The sequence below is a fragment of the Bufo gargarizans genome, chromosome 9, assembly GCF_014858855.1.
Source record: "Bufo gargarizans isolate SCDJY-AF-19 chromosome 9, ASM1485885v1, whole genome shotgun sequence".
NCBI lineage: Eukaryota > Metazoa > Chordata > Amphibia > Anura > Bufonidae > Bufo > Bufo gargarizans.
In genome coordinates this window covers 54,331,698-54,350,639 of record NC_058088.1, presented here as the reverse complement: position 1 = coordinate 54,350,639, position 18,942 = coordinate 54,331,698, and the positions used below count along the sequence as shown (strand labels likewise).

At 39.5% G+C, this 18,942-nt stretch overlaps 1 protein-coding gene across 2 annotated transcripts in view; it reads right to left on the bottom strand.

Annotated features, from left to right (window-relative positions):
• Window positions 1-3,453: 3,453 nt before the first annotated feature.
• PCDH19 (protocadherin 19) overlaps window positions 3,454-18,942 on the bottom strand; it is a 155,280-nt gene continuing 139,791 nt past the window's right edge. For both annotated transcript variants that reach the window (XM_044268526.1, XM_044268527.1), the window contains exon 5: window positions 3,454-5,312. In XM_044268526.1, coding sequence (XP_044124461.1) covers window positions 4,726-5,312 — 587 coding nt within the window. In that variant the 3' untranslated portion in view covers window positions 3,454-4,725. The remainder of the gene's footprint in view (window positions 5,313-18,942) is intronic.

Here is an 18,942-nt window from a genome sequence, read left to right as displayed (position 1 = left end):
GGCCCACCAGGAAATATCCCTGTAAGGTCTATGGCCAATCCGCCCCTGGCAATGTTTCAGTGTACAGGTATCTCAGCTAGGTGCCAAAACATCACTGTTTTCATGCTTTGTCTTCCAAAATGAAGCTTTATATTACTGGTGGCTTGGATTTTGTAATTGGATCTAGAAGAAGACAAAACCATAAAAAAACACTTGGGAAGCCCTTACCTAATTTACCCAAAAATTAGTAGATATGAGAAAATCTAAATGAATTGGGTTCTACCAAATTTTTGTAAATATTTGAGATGGATCCAAACCTGAATTTTTTGGTGCTTTGTTATGGATAGATTTTGGTGAAAGAGTAATACATAATAAATTAAAAATGCTAAAGTAAAGTGAGATACAAATGAGAAAAAAGTGTTGACCTCAGAGTGTGATACACACATTTTCAGGTCAAATGGAGCACCTTTGATTTGGATAGAAAATCCATGCAGACTCAGAATAAGGCCTCATGCACTCGACCGTTATGTTCCGTGTCCGTTGTTCCGTTTTCTGTGATTTTCTGCGGACCCATTGACTTTCAATCGGTCCGTGGAAAACTCGGATAATGCACCGTTTGTCATCCGCGTCCGTGATCCGTGTTTCCAGAACGTAAAAAAGAAAAATATGACCTGTCCTATTTTTTTCACGGACAACGGTTCGCGGACCCATTCAATGGGTCCGTGAAAAAACACGGAGGCACACAAGATTGTCATCCGCGTCCGCGTCAGTTTTTTTCCTATCATTTGCATGGCAAACTTGACTTAGATTTGTTTTCACTATCCTTCATGTCTGGTGATCCTCCAAAAATCAAGGAAGACACACGGAAACAAAAACGGAAATGGATCACGGAACAACGGAACCCCATTTTGCGGAACGGAACACAACAACGGTCGTGTGCATGAGGCCTAAGTCGTCTCGTTCGGCTGAATCAAACCCAAATACATTTTTTTGTGACTGGCTCATCTCTGAAAATGATTCCTTCCCGATTTGAAATGAGTCCATGAATTCTAATTCAAATTTCATTTTTAATGTTATCTTCCCAATAAGGATAAAAAAAAACTTACTTCAAATTCTTCTTTATGTTTTCATCTTTTCGTGGCAGTTATCTTTTTTATTTTGCCAAACACAGTGTTTAATAGAAAGAGAGGAGACATTTTTTTTCATTATACTTTTCCTTCTTTTTGGATATACTTTTGGCTTTGGCTCAAAAACTTGGCAGAAAAAAAAAAGTGTGATTCCATCCTTATAGAGATATATCTATGGGTCGAGATCTAACATTAAAGGGGTTGTGTCACTTCAGCTAATGTCATTTATCATGTTTAGAAAGTTAATACAAGCACTTACTAATGTATTGTTATTCTCCATATTGCTTCCTTGGCTTGTTGGATTCATTTTTCCATCGTATTATACACTGCTCATTTCCATGGTTACGACCACACTGCAATCCATCAGTGGTGGCCGTGCTTGCACACTATAGGAAACTCTCTGGTGGGTGGGACCGTGGGAGTGCACATAGGCTGGTGCCTTTTTCTACAGTGAGCAAGCAGGATCACCACTAATGGATTGCAGGGTGGTAGTAACCATATAATTAAGCAGGGTATAATGTGATGGAAAAATAAATCCACCCAGCCAAGGAGGCAATATGGACAATCACAATACATTAGTAAGTGCCTTGTATTAACTTTCTCTACATAATAAATGCCATTTGCTGAAGTGACACCCCCTTTAAGCTTAAAGCTTGGAACCATAGCTAGTCTTTTGTTAACCCAGGGCAATGGTCCATAGCTTGTTGGAATACTCCTGGCACCGAGCACCCACGGCACATTCCCCGTTAGCCCTTTATTCCCAAGGTACACCCTTGGCTAAGATATGGTAGTCCATGACCCAGCTTAGAGACCAAATAAAAAACAAACAAAAAAAATGACATTCATAAATTAATTAAAGAAGAAAAAATAATTTTAAAACATAAAAATAGCTAAAGGGGTTATTCAACCCTTGGGGGGAAAAAACACCAGCAAATGTTATAAGATACTGTAACAAAATAAATAGCATGCCTCTAATCCCTTTCTGATTCAGTACAAACTCACTAAGGGTCTCCGTGGTATGTTTTTACAAGTCACTGGCAAAAGACCACTGCAGCCAGTTAATGGCCTCAGTGATGATGTGCCATACTGCTGACATCACTTGTCACGACTGTGTCACGGTCTAGTTGTTGTGCGCGTGACACGTTTGCCGGAAATGCTGGTTGCCAGGGGCAACTCGTTTTGGTGCAGCATGTTTGTGCTTTCCTCCTTCTTCTGTTTTTTTCCCTGTCTGGTGCTGGAGGGGTTCACTTCCTGGCTAGGTGTTTTCTGGGTGTGGCTTCGTGGCTCTTCTTAATCTGTGCTTTGAGCATGTGGTCAGTAGTTCCCTAGCCTTGGTGTGTGCCAGAGCTATGCTCCTGCCCTGGATATTCCATCCTGCCAGTTTGAGGGCCACCTTGTGGAACATCAAGGTCTCACCTATGTCTTCCGGGTGTCTCCTTCCCTTCACTACCCTACTTTATGTGTGGTGTTGTTTGGGTAGGTGTTATGTCTGGTTGTTTTTACATGTCTGGTGGTGTTTGTTGTCCAGCATGTTTGCTAGACATTGTCCTGTCTATTGGTGTATCCTCTGGAAGGGGGTAACAGGGTTCCCCGGAGGGTGGACTTAAAGTCTGTATGCAGCTCTGCCTGGGGCCGCCATGCATCCTCTTTACATAGGACTCCTGGAAGTAACTGGTATGCTGGATACCTAGGTGTGGTTGTTTGTACTGTGAGCTGTATGGTGTGTGGGCACCTGTACTCATGCTCGGGTTCCAGTCGTTGTGGCTGCGGCAGGTAAGTGTGTTGTTCTGTGTGCTTACCTGCCGATCCTGTAGCTGTATACAGTCTCTTTTTTCCTGGCATTAAGGCCGGTTGGGACTCCTGTGCTTCCGTGTAATGGAAGAACAGGTCGTCTCAGCCCTTTCCTCATTTTTGCGGGATTATCAGGGCGACTCAGAGTCCTAGGTTCTGGGATATGAGCCGTACTACCATCCAGGTCCACTCATATGTGTAGGAGTTAGGGCAAGGGTTAGGGAAGCAATAGGAGGTGACCTCCCTTATCCCAGCCTCTGGCCTAGTTGCTTGTCTGTTTGCTTTACATTTAACGGTGGGAGGTTTCCCCCACTCCCCACCGTGATGTCACTGCTCAGAAATGGGGGCAATGTCAGTGATATGGTACATTTTGTTGCTATTTTTTACGTGTTGCTTTTTTTTCCCAAAGATTAGATATCCACTTTAAACTGGTATGTGCTACATGAAAGACAACACAAGGAGGGTCCACCACATAAAACCAGTGTTCAAAACATGGCTAAGAGGCCATTTTGAAATTAAAAACTTTTTAATTTTTTCATCTTATTTTTTCACTTCCTGTCAGTGAATTATAGTGTTTTTGTTGTAACATCTTGTAAGACTATTTTACAAACAGAATATTATGTAAACCCCTTCTATATTATACAATTCTCAAAAAAAAAAAAGAACAGACTCTTATATCAGAACATTTCAGAAATATTTTCATCCCATAAGCTTGTCAAAAATAATTTTAAATAGAGATGGAACATACAAAATAGAGATGAAAACTATTATGGGAAATAAAAACTCAATAAAGCAATAAATGTGAGAAAATATATTTAAAAAAAAAAACCATCTGAATGAGGGTTAGGACTTGACACCGAAAATGAATAATTAAGTAAAAATGAAATTCTCCATGAATATAAAAACTTATCTTCACAAAACCTCACACGTTTTTGATAAATAGTATTTAAATACCCAAACGCTGTCATAACCTTGCATGGTGAATTAATATAAAAAGTAAAAAAAAAAATCGGCTCATGAAATTATCTGGGGCAAAAAAAATTAAGTGTAAAATATAGAAAAAAAAAATCCAGTTTTTTAGTGAACAGAATATAATAAATAAATAAAGATTACAAATTTCATTTTTTTTTAATTTCCTTTCGTTTTTACTTGAATGCCTTTTGCCATCACTGGACAAAAAAAAAATTTAATATCAAATACAGTAATAGTACAGATAGCATGTAACAGCAAAAGGGCTTTTAATGCAGGGGTGTCCGGGGCAACACAGCAACCTATCATGGATTCATTCATTATCCTCATCGAAGGTATGACCACTCACAAGGCAGGGTCGGGCCATAACAAAATTATTAATTGAGACACATTTTTGGAAATTAATGTCTGAAACTTAATTTTTTTTTCAGCTTTTTTTTCTCCATTCTGTACAAATAAGCTAATTTATATTATAATTTTGATATATATGTTTAGAAAAATATATAAATTCAAAATACTTAATACATACATAATACTTTGTACATGGATGGTCATAACGGTTTCTGTGTTGAGAGCGAGAAGAAGATAGGAGAAAAATAAATAAAAAAATTTGCGATTCAGGCTGCTTGCTTGGATGGAACACCCCTGCCACATGTTGAATAGTTTGGGATTGTCACATAACAATAGCCTTTATTATAAACAATACATTTAGGGAAGCTTTAAATACAGCAGTTTGTGAACCATTTGTAAGCCATTAAAAACGAACTGTAATATTTTTTTTAAATTTTTTTCTTTTTTCTTTTTTTGTTGTTTTTTTTATTTTTTTTTAAGTCATTCTTTTGTTTTCCATACAGTAAACTTAGAGGACAATGTCTTTTAGTCTCTTTACACCCACTGAGTCTTTTTCTCGACATTCTTGCAACAATGGATTGATCTCATGCAATACGTTTTCACTGTCTGCCCCCCTGGGCTCTGCTTCTGAAGGTCGAGATGGACCATTGCTTACAAACTGCTCCACATCACGGTTTCCAGTGCAATGCATGATATTGTACGTTGCTGTCGGTTTGGCTGGCAGAGGACTCTTTAAATGCAGAGGAGAAGTGATGGGGCTGATGGCCTCGCAGCCATTTCCTGCTTCACGGATGGCACCGTTTACCTTGGGGCTGCAGATGGGAAGGTCCACTGTCCTTTTTGCTTTCAAGGTAGCCCTGTCATCAGTAGTATGCTCATTTCCATCTTTGCCAAAAGTTGCAAAAGTTCTTTTAGTGTTGCAGTCCTCAAAAGCTTCAGTGTCCACATTAGTTGCTTCTATAGACAAAGCAATGACATTTCTTCCATGCTCCGGGGACTTGGCTCGACTTGGGATGGGGACACGGGGCATCCAACATCTATCGGAGTGACCAAGAATTCGACATTCCTCTCTGCAGTGGAAACCTTCATTCTGATCTGAACAAAAGAGAAAGAATTTTTTTTTTTTAATTCAAACTAAGAAATGTGAAATCAGTATTTAATTTGGCACATCGTATAATAAGCTGCAATTATCATTAGACAAAAAGGCTGCATTGTGCGCCTGGTATTTACAACGATAATTATGTGCTATAATTTGTATCCTTATTATATTTGCTTAAATGTGTCTTATTAATATGTGCAAACTACAACAATTCCGTGGAAGAAATGCATATATCTGATGTGCAGTCAGAAGACACTGGCTCTGGTTCCAGGCTCTCCATCTCTGGCATCGTTGACAGAAGCAATGAACATGGCCACCAATCAACCAAGTGCTTATTGAGTTACAACAAGCTAGGGGATATCATTCGGTTTGCACGGCAAGTGTGTTTTATGAATATGTGCAACAGTAGAACAAATAACTTGACAATGCCTTTGTCTTACAGCTCAGAGATAGAAACCGCGTGCCAGATGAATATTCAGTTGACATCGGCAACTAATGTAGGAAACCAAACCCTACAAAGTGGCTGCTACCCTAGACAACAGGGTGTACTAGCTCCATGGCACAGAGTTGGCCTAGACAACCCTGAAATCACCAGAGAAGATCAGACTGACGGGCCACAATCCAGATACAAAACATAGGTGCTCTGTTGGACCTTAAATGCCTATCTATGGCTAAGGCCCATCATCATGTCTGGGCCTAATCCCAATGGACGATTAGTGTGACCTTATATCAGCCCTGCAAACCAGCTGCTATTTCCATCAATTCAACTGTTATTTTAATGGAACTTGGCATATCAGCTCTGGGGGTGAAGGGTTGGACTAGACAACATTGATACCACCAGACAAGATGAGACTGAGTGCCCACCATGAAGATCCAATGGACATATGTTCTGTTGGCCCTTATTGACCCAGCTGTGCCTGAGGCCCATTATTATGTTTATGCCTTGTTGTGACACAGGAGGATAGTCTTGTTCACTGGTCAACCATTCTGACCTTGTATTGGAGTGACCAGTGGTAGCACCTATAATGATTGCTGTGGTGCTCATAGACTGAGGAAGACTGCACACAATGGCAGTTTTATGCCATCTAGCTCCACCATGTGGGGTCTCTTTCTCAACTGAGACAGTCAACAAAGCAATTGCTAATCTATATATGATATAGCAAAATGTAGAAAGTTGTCATAGCCTTTGAAAAATACAATAAAACGTTAGCATCAACACATCTAGCTATAAGTGATAGATAGGTGATGTAATGTAATTCGAGGTCTTTGAGGGTCTTATAATTGCAATGTATTATTTAGGGTAGACTTTCAATATGCTACTTGCTAAAGAATGTCAATGCCTTTGAGCCTTTTCCCTCCAGTTCCTCCTGACACATCTCCCAGTAACCTATGCTATCATTTGCCCTTCTTATACTGTGCCCTTGAACTTAATGCCTAGTTGGTATGCATTACATGGTGAGCTATACTGACAGTAACATTACTACTTTGCTTACGGGGTAGCTGCCTCTAGGTGGCACTAGAGAGACAGGTTTATTTCTTCTATACAGAAGCTAATTTGCATATTTTTCACAGGGAGCATTGCCTGCAAGGACCAATACATTAGGCGGGCCTCTACAATGAGAACCAGTAGCCCCTTAAAGCATCCCACCCAGCCAATACTCTGCTCTGCGCTGATAAGAGGCAAAATCTCTAAAATAGCGGTCTACAGATGGGTGTCTCTGGTTTATCTGATCCTAGTTATGATTCCAGGCTCTTTAAAGGGATTATGTCAACAGCAAAACTGCTGACAGCACTAGGGAGAACTGGAAAGAGCAGGACACACAAATCTTGTTATCAGGATTATTGTGAATATATAGTTTTAATCTGCCAGATTCCATTCTGTAGGTGTCCAGGAGGTGGAGCTTTACTGTAAAGTGCTCACTGCAGTGAGCTTCTTCACAGACCCTCCTCTCTGCTTTGAGTGATAACTGTAACATCCAACCAAGAGACGTCACTCAGAGCAAAGGAGACAATGCAGAGAGCACTTAACAGTGAAGCTCCTCTTTCTAGGCATTTGAGGAGCAGAACCTGGCAAAATATAACATTTACACTGGAAGAAGTACAGCAGTGTCTTAAAAAGATGAAAATAGACAAATCGCCAGGACCAGATGGCATACACCACCATATCCTAAGATAATTAAGTAATGTCAAAGCCAAACCCATTTATATTTAAGGACCAATATTCAAAAAGGGTCCAAAAACAGAGCCCAGAAACTATAGGCCAGTAAGTGCAACATCTGATGTGGGTAAACTGTTTGAAGTTTTTCTAAGAGATGCTATCTTGGAGCGCTTCAATGAAAATAAGCAAATAACGCCATATCAGCATGGCTTCATGAGGGATCGGTCATGTCAAACTAATTTAATCAGTTTTTTTGAGGAGGTAAGTTCTAGACTTGACAGCGACGAATCAATGGATGTCGTATATCTGGACTTCTCCAAAGCATTTGACACTGTACCACATAAAAGGTTAGTATATAAAATGAGAATGCTCAGACTGGGAGAAAATGTCTGTATGTGGGTAAGTAACTGGCTCAATGATAGAAAACAGGGTGGTTATTAATGGTACACACTCAGATTGGGTCACTGTCACTAGTGGGGTACCTCAGGGGTCAGTACTGGGCCTTACCCTCTTCAATATATTTATTAATGATCTTGTAGAAGGCTTGCACAGTAAAATAAAAAAAATTGCAGATGACACTAACCTGTGTAAAGTAATTAACACGGAAGAGGACAGTATACTGTATATATATATATACTACAGAGGACAGTATACTGTATATATATATATATATACTACAGAGGACAGTATACTGTATATATATATATATATATATACTACAGAGGACAGTATACTGTATATATACTAGAGAGGACAGTATACTGCTACAGAGGGATCTGGACAGATTGGAGGCTTGGGTAAATCAGTGGCAGATGAGGTTTAACACTGACAAATGTAAGGTTATGCACATGGGAAGGAATAATGCAAGTCACCAGTACATACTAAATGGTAAAACACTGGGTAACACTGACATGGAAAAGGATCTAGGAATTTTAATAAACAGCAAACTAAGTCCTACCACTATACAAATTACTAGTCAGACCACACATGGAGGACTGTGTACAGTTCTGGTCTCCTGTGAACAAGGCAGACATAGCAGAGCTGGAGAGGGTTCAGAGGAGGGCAACTAAAGTAATAACTGGAATGGGGGGACTACAGTACCCTGAAAGATTATCAAAATTAGGGTTATTCACTTTAGAAAAAAGACGACTGAGAGGAGATCTAATTACTATGTATAAATATATCAGGGGTCAGTACAGAGATCACTCCCATCATCTGTTTATCCCCAGGACTGTGACTGTGACGAGGGGACATCCTCTGCGTGTGGAGGAAAGAAGGTTTGTACACAAACATAGAAGAGGATTCTTTACGGTAAGAGCAGTGAGACTATGGAGCTCTCTGCCTTAGGAGGTGGTGATGGTGAGTACAATAAAGGAATTCAAGAGGGGCCTGGATGTATTTCTGGAGCGTAATAATATTACAGGCTATAGCTACTAGAGAGGGGTCGTTGATCAAGGGAGTTATTCTGATTGCCTGATTGGAGTCGGGAAGTGGGGAAAATTGTCTTCTACCTCACAGTTTTTTTTTTTGCCTTCCTCTGGATCAACTTGCAGGATAACAGGCTGAACTGGATGGACAGATGTCTTCTTTTTTTTCGGCCTTATATACTATGTTACTATGTTACTATATTACACTACTCCTGATAAGAAAATCTCCACAAACGTTATGTTTGCTCCGCTCTTCTCAGCCCCTACCTAGTGCTGTCAGCTGTTTAGCATCCTCAAAACTGCTGAGAGACTACCCTTAATGGGCTGGTTATTGACTACACATAGGTGACAGTTTCTTCTCTCCTTCAAAAGGGCCAGTTGGCATACAGCTGGGAGCAAACATTGTTTAAAAAAAATCAAAAAATTCTACTTTTTGGCCCTCAAGGAAATAAATGTCTGGTCAATAAGAAATTAGCAAAATGATGAAGGTGGCAATGGGCCTTCTACTATTTCATTACCTGATGTAAACAGAATAAAAGTATCTCTAATTATATCTTGCCAGTGCTATCCTCTTTTAACATTCTAATGCATCCAAAGAAATACGAGGAGCAAGAACTGAGCATGGACACAGCAGAAAGGTGGGTTACGGGAAAGGTCAAAGAGCTTAGGGTTGCATTGTCATGGGGGAGATCTTATTCAGTCTGCAGAAAACACAATGGCCTAATTGTTTTTTTTTATCTTAAAATATTTACATAAACTTACATATCTTTAATGAGTATTTTATAAATATTTATTTTATATTGTATATTTCATTTTTAGTATGATTTTACTATATAAATCATGTATTGTATACACTAGAATATTACACAATACCAATTACTGGCCAATCGCATTCTCCCTTCCAGATAAAATAATGGAGTTAGAAAACTCCAGTTTAGTAGAGGTGGGATCGCGCTCTTGCTTTATGTCTGCTAACAAGACAGATTTATACATAGCACTTCCAGCATTGATTCAGACAAGGAAGTTGAGCCATGACTTCAAAAAAACAGACAGCTGTTTCAATCTTATTAAGCCTCTTGAATATGACGTATGGCTTCTTGCCACTGTACAGTAAGACTATAAATACTCTGGAGCCAGGTAGCGGCACTTAAAGGAGATAGGAAAACATCAGTCTGGCACATTGTTAACCGAGGAGCAGCTGGAGGAATGTGTCCTAATGGGATATAGCTGACTGAAGAAGTCTTCCCAGGACTTGATGTGGACATCGTAGTCCTCACATTGATTCCTTGGAAGAAAGCTCTTCTGGATTATCCATCGGATACACAATCCTGAAGCTATAAATCTAGATAGTAGATAAATAGATAGTTTGTAATATACATACCATTTCAAATTTGCAAGGATTGACCTCTCAGGAACCCAGTAATGAAATGCTCTTCTTCTCGAAAACCTGCTTCTGCCGATGTCATGACCTTTACCAGGTTTCCACCCTGGGCTATGGACAGAACATCACTTACGCTGTAGACGAGGCCAGAACTAGTTCTCTACCTGGCGCATGATGAGGTGGATTCAACAGTTTGTGCATGCGTCAGGGAGAGAAATTGTGGAAGTAACAGAAGGGACATCTCACCAATAACCCAGGCTGGAAATCTGGTAATGGACGTGATATGGGTGGAAGCAGTATTTCTTAAGAGGCCGGTCAACACAGCTTCAGAACAGTAAGCACATTACAAACATCATGGGTAATTATGGTGGGTTTGAGGGGCTTGCTGGGTACCAGAGAACCTCTTGAATTTTTTCCACAACCAACAACCACGTGCACGAACCAACGAAACTACTAGACTTTTCCAGGCAATTTTTGGACAACAAAGGCAGTTACAGAAAACATGCAAGTGAAACTCGAAAAATTTGAATATCGTGCAAAAGTTAATTTATTTCAGTAATGCAACTTAAAATTAGAATATTGTGAAAAGGTTCAATATTTTAGGCTCAAAGTTTCACACTCTAGGCAGCTAATTAATCCATACCCCCTGAGCAAAGGGGACCTCAAAATGGAGACTTTGGGGTTTCATAAGCTGTAAGCCATAATCATCCAAATTATAACAAATAAAGGCTTTAAATATCTCGCTTTGCCTGTAATGAGTCTCATATGTTAGTTTCACCTTTTAAGTTGTATTACTGAAATAAATGAACTTTGCACAATATTCTAATTTTTCGAGTTTCACCTGTATTAGACCCATATACAAAATGATACTTTTTATGGTGCTACAGACCATACATAATTTTCTTTTTTTAATTTTTTTGCCTTTTTATTCATTTTTTTCTCATTTTATTTTAAATTTTTTCTTTTTTTTTCTCTGACAGATCCCAATTTCTTCACAGCTACGGCGTGTTTGCACAGCTTGCAGATTATACAAGAAAAACTGCTTTAGAAAAGATTTTGCAATCAGCTTTGTGTTAGGTCTGAAAGGGGATTATAGAAAGAAAACAAGACAGACTTAATTAGTATGACCAAAATAAAAGGGAGCGAGAAGTGGGAAAAAAAAAAATTCAACCTCCCCGCAACTTCTCCAGCTATTTCCTTGAAATAGTTATTACAATTTTTCTATTTCTTCTTCAGTTCAAAGTCTAAATCGCGTTAAGAATTCATAAGTGAACATTTCAGTCCTTATTACTCGTTACTCGCTTTGCTACTTCTCCGTGGTAATAGAATAATAGAGAAAAATAATATTTGTAACGTCTACGAAAAATTAACACTTTCTTCTCCTTTGGGTCGTACTCTATTACACTTTACATTCTGGTCTTGATAAACACTCCGCCCCAGGATATTTATCGCTCCCCTGCCCATCCACCGGCCTCTGCCTCCTCTTCAGGCAAACGCCTCTCCACAGGAGTTTGTTTTCTTGCAATTTTTGGATATAATTCTCTATATAGTGTATTTTACTTCCTGTCCTGGCCTTTAACTTCCTCTTTGGTTGATATTTTAGCACTGCAGACAGTCTTGCTTAACTCTCTCAGTCAGGCCATCACTGCGGCCAGAGAGGGAATAGGGTGGGAGTTAGAACATCATACTGATCAATGCAATGCTTTTCTGTGGGTATCTTTATCTAGGCCTGTCAAAAGAACAATAGAGCTGCTATACTGTCTCCCCAATTCTACACCTACTATTACCATAACGATTACCCTTCCGATAACATCCCCTCACAGCAGCAGTAAACTGACAATGGATTACCTGTCTATATAGAAGGTCTTATTATTTGTGCTGACTGTTACAGAAGGACAATATTACAGAAGGGACTGCACATCAAAAAAAGGAGCTTTCAGAATTTGTCAAAAAGACTAATCGGCATGAATATTACTTTACATTAGTATTACATGTAGAGTGCCTATTGAGAAAGTCCCGGTTTATGGAAAATAAGAACATGGGCTTGTCATAATTTAATGTAGACCCTCAAGAGGTGGTTCATAACTGGGCTTCTGTGGACCAGGGTTAAGTTGAAAAAATTAAAGAGCCCCTGTCAGCAGGATCAACCCTATTACACTCACCATACTGTATGTTTGGGTTGCTTCTGCTGATTGAAATGATACCTATCTTGTGAAAATTGGCTGTGGCATTCCCGAGAAAAAAATTGGGGTCTTCAATGGGGTCCAACCTCTGGGTACACCTCAGCTTTCCAGTTCTGGCCACACCTCCTTGGTGCAATGAAGCCCTCAACCGTGCCACAACCGATTTTCACAAGGCAACTGCCATTTTAATTGGCATGCATAAAATGTAATAGGGTCGATCCTGCTGAGAGCCAATGTTCACTATACTAAAATCATAACGGTAAGATGATCATCTTTATACATATGTAGTAGGCGCTATTTATCACACAATATCATAGCCATATATATCAAGCTCGTATCAAGCCAAAGCGGTGTCCATGAGGTCCTCCTAACTAGCAGCTATTGGAAATGTTCTCGAGATCAAACCCCAAGAGATGTGAGGTCAACAGATATCAGGCTCAACATTTCTACTGAAAAAGATAGATGGGTGACTCAAAAATCATGACAGTCTCATGCCACAACTCTTTCACAACAGGAATGGCAGCCATTAGTACCGGCAATGACCTTCCCAACCAATTCATTCACTATTATAACAAGGACAACATCCAGCACCGCAGCGAATAGACGGATCGTGTAGATCCTATCATTAAAGGGGTCCTCTACTAGGGATAATCCCTAGTTGTGAGATGGAAAAGTTGATTTACAGTTGATTGCACTGCTAACCCTGAAGGAATCCCAATGATCGACTGTGATCTGTGTTGCAGCAACTGTTAAGATTTCCTGCAGTGCCACCACAGGGGAAATGAGGTATTGCATCATGCTCATTCAAATCAATGGATTGTCTTTGTAATACAAGACAGGACAGGTCCTCCAGAGCAGAAGATATTCATCTCTATAGCCAAGAGATGAAGATCCTGGACAGAATCCCTCCACCCCCAGACATTTCTAATAGAGCGCTCGCAAGCCCTTTCATGCAAATATTTCTTTTAGATTTAAACACAAAAAAAATACATTTTTTCTTTGCATCACATCCAGCCCGGTAAAGATTTTTTTGCAGCACTACCAGCTATGTCTTTGGATATTTAATTTGAGTCTTCTAAATCTATTTTTTCCTCCACCACACAAGAGGCAAACTAATAAAAATTCACAGCACACCGTTCACTGCACCAAAAAAAGAAAAAAAAAATGTGAGCGGCTTAAGCTTGCAGGGAATTGGTGAGGTATAAAAAAATAAAAAAGCTCTCCAGACTGGAAGCCGAGATCCTCATCAGCTTTAAATCTACGTCTTCAATGTCTGATCACTGGCTCTGATAAAGGAGCCGGAGCTGTGACAGATCTGGGAGGCTCGATGTCTGTCCGTGTAGAAATGTGGCCTGGTCACCCACAGGTCTGCAAACCCCATGGACTGGACATTAGAGAAACAGCTGCACAGGCTCCGTCTGACAACAGTCACCAAACAGCGAGGCTGAGATCTTATGTATAGCCCCGAGGAATTGAACTGGTGCGGCCAGACAAGTGGACACTTACCGGATATCGTAGAATATATGAGTGACAGCAAACTGGAGGGGTCAGATTTGCCCCTATTGTATAGTCCTCTAAGGACTGGCCCAAACAGTATGCCCAATCTGCTCCTGCCTTGACAAATATGATCTGTCTATCTATCTATCTATCTATCTTGTATCTTTCTTTCTTTAATTCTTTCTTTCTTTCTTTTCTACTATAAACTTTTATGTCCATATGCTTCACATCAGATCTGAGGTCAGGACAAGTTAAACCATTGTCTTATCCCACACATGACTCCCTTAGTTCCTGGAAAAGACTGGGAATACTGGAACGCCCGTAGATACTATTCCCTGGAGCTTGGGTGGATGAATTTCTGCAGAAAATAAGAAATAATGCGGCGGCTCCCTCCACTTCCCTGCATGGATATTAGTTTCCATTTAATGGCAGCCTGATGATTGCATATTTATGCTTTATAGGTATCATTCGGAGGGAGAGGGAAGAGAAGCTCTCGAGATTGTCACTGTTGATTTCATGCGTCTCTCAGACATCATCCCACAAATCTACTCTCACAATTACATATTATATTTCTTTTTCTCCTTTTTTCTAAAACATCTTGAATTCCAGCAAAGTCTTTCGAGCTCTCTGTACACTGTGCCGTGCCTTAAACTGGGCTGGAGGGAATGTATTCTGCTCTGCATTGAGGACTACAAAGAAAAGGGGGTAAGGTTTCCTGGACATTGTGTTTCTCCAGTCGAATGTGGCAATGGCATTAGAATTCTCGAAATGCATTGGGCTCTCTTTTAGCCCAGTAGGTTACCATTCACATCATTGAGGTTAGCGTAGCCTACATCCAATCACTCCCTATTATGGAGAAAGCAAACCAAAAATTACACAAGTAACCCAACAAATCCTTATGAATAGGCTGAAGCGTCAGCGGTACAGACGCTTTGTTCACAAGGACAAACTTTGCTAAGGTCAAATGAAGATCAACGCCCAAGTTTTGCATATTTTTTCTATTTTAACACTTATTTTTTTACCTTTTTTTATGTCAATTGAATAGCTTTAAAAAAGCTAACATCCGCTGCTATTTAAAACAATGGTCATGGTTGACCTCCAGTGTAGACATGATTTATTGCAGAAGCTACAATAACCATTAACTAAATACGATCTTTGCACAAAAATATATATTTATCAGAGCGCATTGATTTTTGTTCACCCCGTTTAATCATGGACTATTTTTAGTGTAAGAGCCTCAGGAAATAGTGTGGAATGGATTACATTATGGCTTAAAGTGAAATGTCATTGTGACTCTCGATTCCAGGAGAGCTTTGCTTTATCATACGAAACCCCGAGGACTAGCGCAACATCAAGGATTTGATCGACATAAGATACAACGTATGGAAAAAAAATCCAGGGATGGAATAACCATGTGGGCAGAAGCTGAGGTTCCATGACCCAATGGTGCCCATATGCAAATGTATACGTAGACTTCAAGACCTAGAAACCCTGATGAGATGGTTGGGCAAGCGCAACATTTAAAAAAAAAGTCTCACCTGTCACAAGTCATCCAGATCCAGTGCAAAGGTTCCTTCTTCTTCAATTCTGGTCCCAACTGGACTGGAAGAGTGATGTTCCATCTACATATCACCACTGGTGGTCAATCAATGGCCTCAGTGGTGTCGTGTTCAGACATGGTACATGACCACTGGACAATTATTGTAGATGCAAGTCATGCCTGTGGACCTGTAGCACCTGTGACAGGTGACACTGTTTTTTTTTTAACTTTGGAACCCTGCCTGACCATCTCAGCAGGGAATCTTGGTCTTAGAGAACCCTCTCAAGAAGGTCAAATGCTTGAGATAGCTGTTGGCCAAACCATAAACACCATCAACTTGCATATTTGTCTAAGCATGTAAGACTTTCTCTGAGGAGAAGGGAATAAGTCACTTTCAGACCAGCACATCAATCCGTCTTTCCTGCAACATCTGCCATCCAGAGATAGTTGGGAAGCACCCACATTAGATAGATGACCAATCACAACAAAAATTGGCAGGTTAAGTCCACCGCTTGAAAAAGAGGAAATAATAAGTAGTTTGGGCACTTTGGTCATGGTGGAAGATTTCCATGCAGGAACACAATCGTTCCCACTCCATTAAGAAATCATAATAATAGTGTTCACCTCTCAAAGGGTCAAAATATGAGGAGGGGTCCTAAAAGCCATTGTCACAGAAGATATCTGGTCCTTTTTACATTGTGAATATATCTTATGATTTCTCCCATAATAAAGCAAAACAGGATCTGCGATGAGACCTAGGTCAGACTTGCAATCTTAATATTTGCCCACACAACAATAATACCAATGGTGGACAATCTATATAAATACGATATGATCTGTGGGGCAACCAGACAGGAAGTGCAATCCCCTGCAGCTCCTCCGCAGGGGAACTGAATTACTACACCATGCCCATTTAAATCAATAACCTGGCTGGTGCGATGGACATAGATGCTGGCTTCTCCAGGCACAGGGTAGGACAAACACCTTTAAGGGAGCAGGACTTGATGGCCCCTAGTAACCGGCTCTCCATTCTCCAGTTCTTACACTAACAACATTTTCTAAAAAAAAACTCAGAAGGGGCACAATCATTACCAATTCTTTTCTAGGATCTTCAGCAATAAAGAACTTAAAAAAAAAAAATATCACAGAAAATCTGAAACGTTACAAAGTTTTATTTCCTTTCCTCATTATGACCCAGAAGAGTCTCATTCCAGACAAATTAAAAGTAAATTGATTGCCCTGGAGGAATTGTGCGGAAACATCTTTGTTCTGAGCTTGAAATCCTTCCCAAAACATTAAGAGACGAAATAGGGTGGATGTGGTTGTGATACATTCAGTCGCTCTTTGTAAATCAGGACTTGGAAAAAAAAAAAAGACGGCACCATACTAAGAAATAAAATGCAAATATGTCACCAGGGTGCAGGCCTAACATTTGTAATGGAATTTATGAATAATAAGCAGCTGAATGCAAGTGTCTCTCCTGCTCTGCATGCCACAAAGAGACTCATCTGTGGGGACTGCTTCATTGTTTTGATGCTCCCTTATACAAGACATTATATTCCTTTCTAATGGCGATTATTATTATTATTATTACATATTTTACATGAATTATTTTTAGGAAAAAATAAAATATTAAAAGCATATTAGCCAGATAAGGCTCCAGTGCAGATTCAGTCACATTTGATAGTAAAATAGCACTGGGGGGAAATGGTGGGCCCCAGAGCAGAACCCAATGGACACTATTATAGGTCAGCGGGGGTCCTCAGACATTGTGTCCACTGTGATAAAGATTCAGCGCTGCATTGTGGTTTCTATCACTAACGGAAGCCTTGACCGATAAGTGAAGAGACCCTCACACCCAATATGATTTGCTAATTACGGAAACTGCAGAATCTAGTTTGCGTCAATCTCATGAAGGCCAAACTCGAATTATTTATTTTTGTGTCGGGTTATATGAGTTTGGTAGAGGATAAGAAAGGAAAGAAAGAAAGAAATTACAAAGATGATAGATATAGATAGATAGATAGATAGATAGATAGATAGATAGTAGGAGATAGATAGATAGATAGATAGATAGATAGATAGATAGATAGATAGATATGAGAAAGATAGATAGATAGATAGATAGATAGATCAATAGATAGATATGAGAAAGATAGATATATGAGACAGATAGATAGATATGAGATAGATAGGAGATAGATAGATAGATAGATAGATAGATAGATAGATATGAGAAAGATAGATAGGAGATAGATAGATAGATAGATAGATAGATAGATAGATAGATAGATAGATAGATATATGAGACAGATAGATAGATAGATAGATAGATAGATATGAGAAAGATAGATAGGAGATAGATAGATAGATAGATGAGACAGATAGATAGATAGATAGATAGATTTAGCATCGCATGTAAAGAGTTCTTCCTCTGAAGCACTGGTGATAAATATTTAATGCTGCAGCCTGAAGTTTTGCTATTTCTTGCCCGGTCAGTCGGCTCCGGACACTGGTGTCTCTTTTTTATGGATAATATCTGCAGTAGTGGTTTTTTGGCATTGGGTAATGCAGTAATCATTTCTAGAAGATGGTGCCAGTGAAAGTGCTGGACAGGCAGAAGCCATTTGATTTATTTAGCAGGACGTGGCCAAAAATTGACATTTTCATTTTGTCAATAGTATTTTTGTGAGTTTCTTCTTTGTTCTTTTTTTCTGTGTATCATTTCTAAATAACTTTGCATCACAGTTTTTATTTATTTGTTGGTGCGTTCTGTTCTCTATATAGAAGCAGTCAGCAGACTGCTATTGACTGATCTGCGTTCACACTCAGCACTCTGTGATGGTTTGATACTAGATTTTACATCCTCGTTAGTTTCTAGCGCCTTTAAAGGAATTTAATGCAGGAGGCGGGGAGGGGAAAGGTGCATGGCGCACTGTTATCTTCTTTGATTTATCATCTTCATTGAGAGTAATGAAATAGAAATAGCAAACTATTGCCGTATATGGTATTATGATCGGAGGTTCAAGTCCCCTATTGGGGCTAGAATTAGTTGGGATTTTCAAAGTTCACATGACCCCCCCCCCCCCCCTTCCATTTATAATTTTGCATATAAAATAAATAAAAAATCTAAATAATTGGTGAACTATTAAAATACAGTATGAAAGTATTTATAATGAATAGTGAATGCAGTGTTGGAAAAATAATGGTCACCTCGCCCCCGGAAGAAAACAAAACTGTTTACAACATGTATCCCTAAAATGGTAGCAATAAAAAGTACAGTTTGCACCACAAAAAAGCTCTATAGATGGAAATAATAAAAGGTGTGGAGGTCAGAATGTGGAGATGCATCAAAAAATTTCAATTTTGAACATGAAAAAACTATATCCATTTGTTACTGTGTTACTGTACTGACCTGCTGAATATGGTTGCCACGTTAT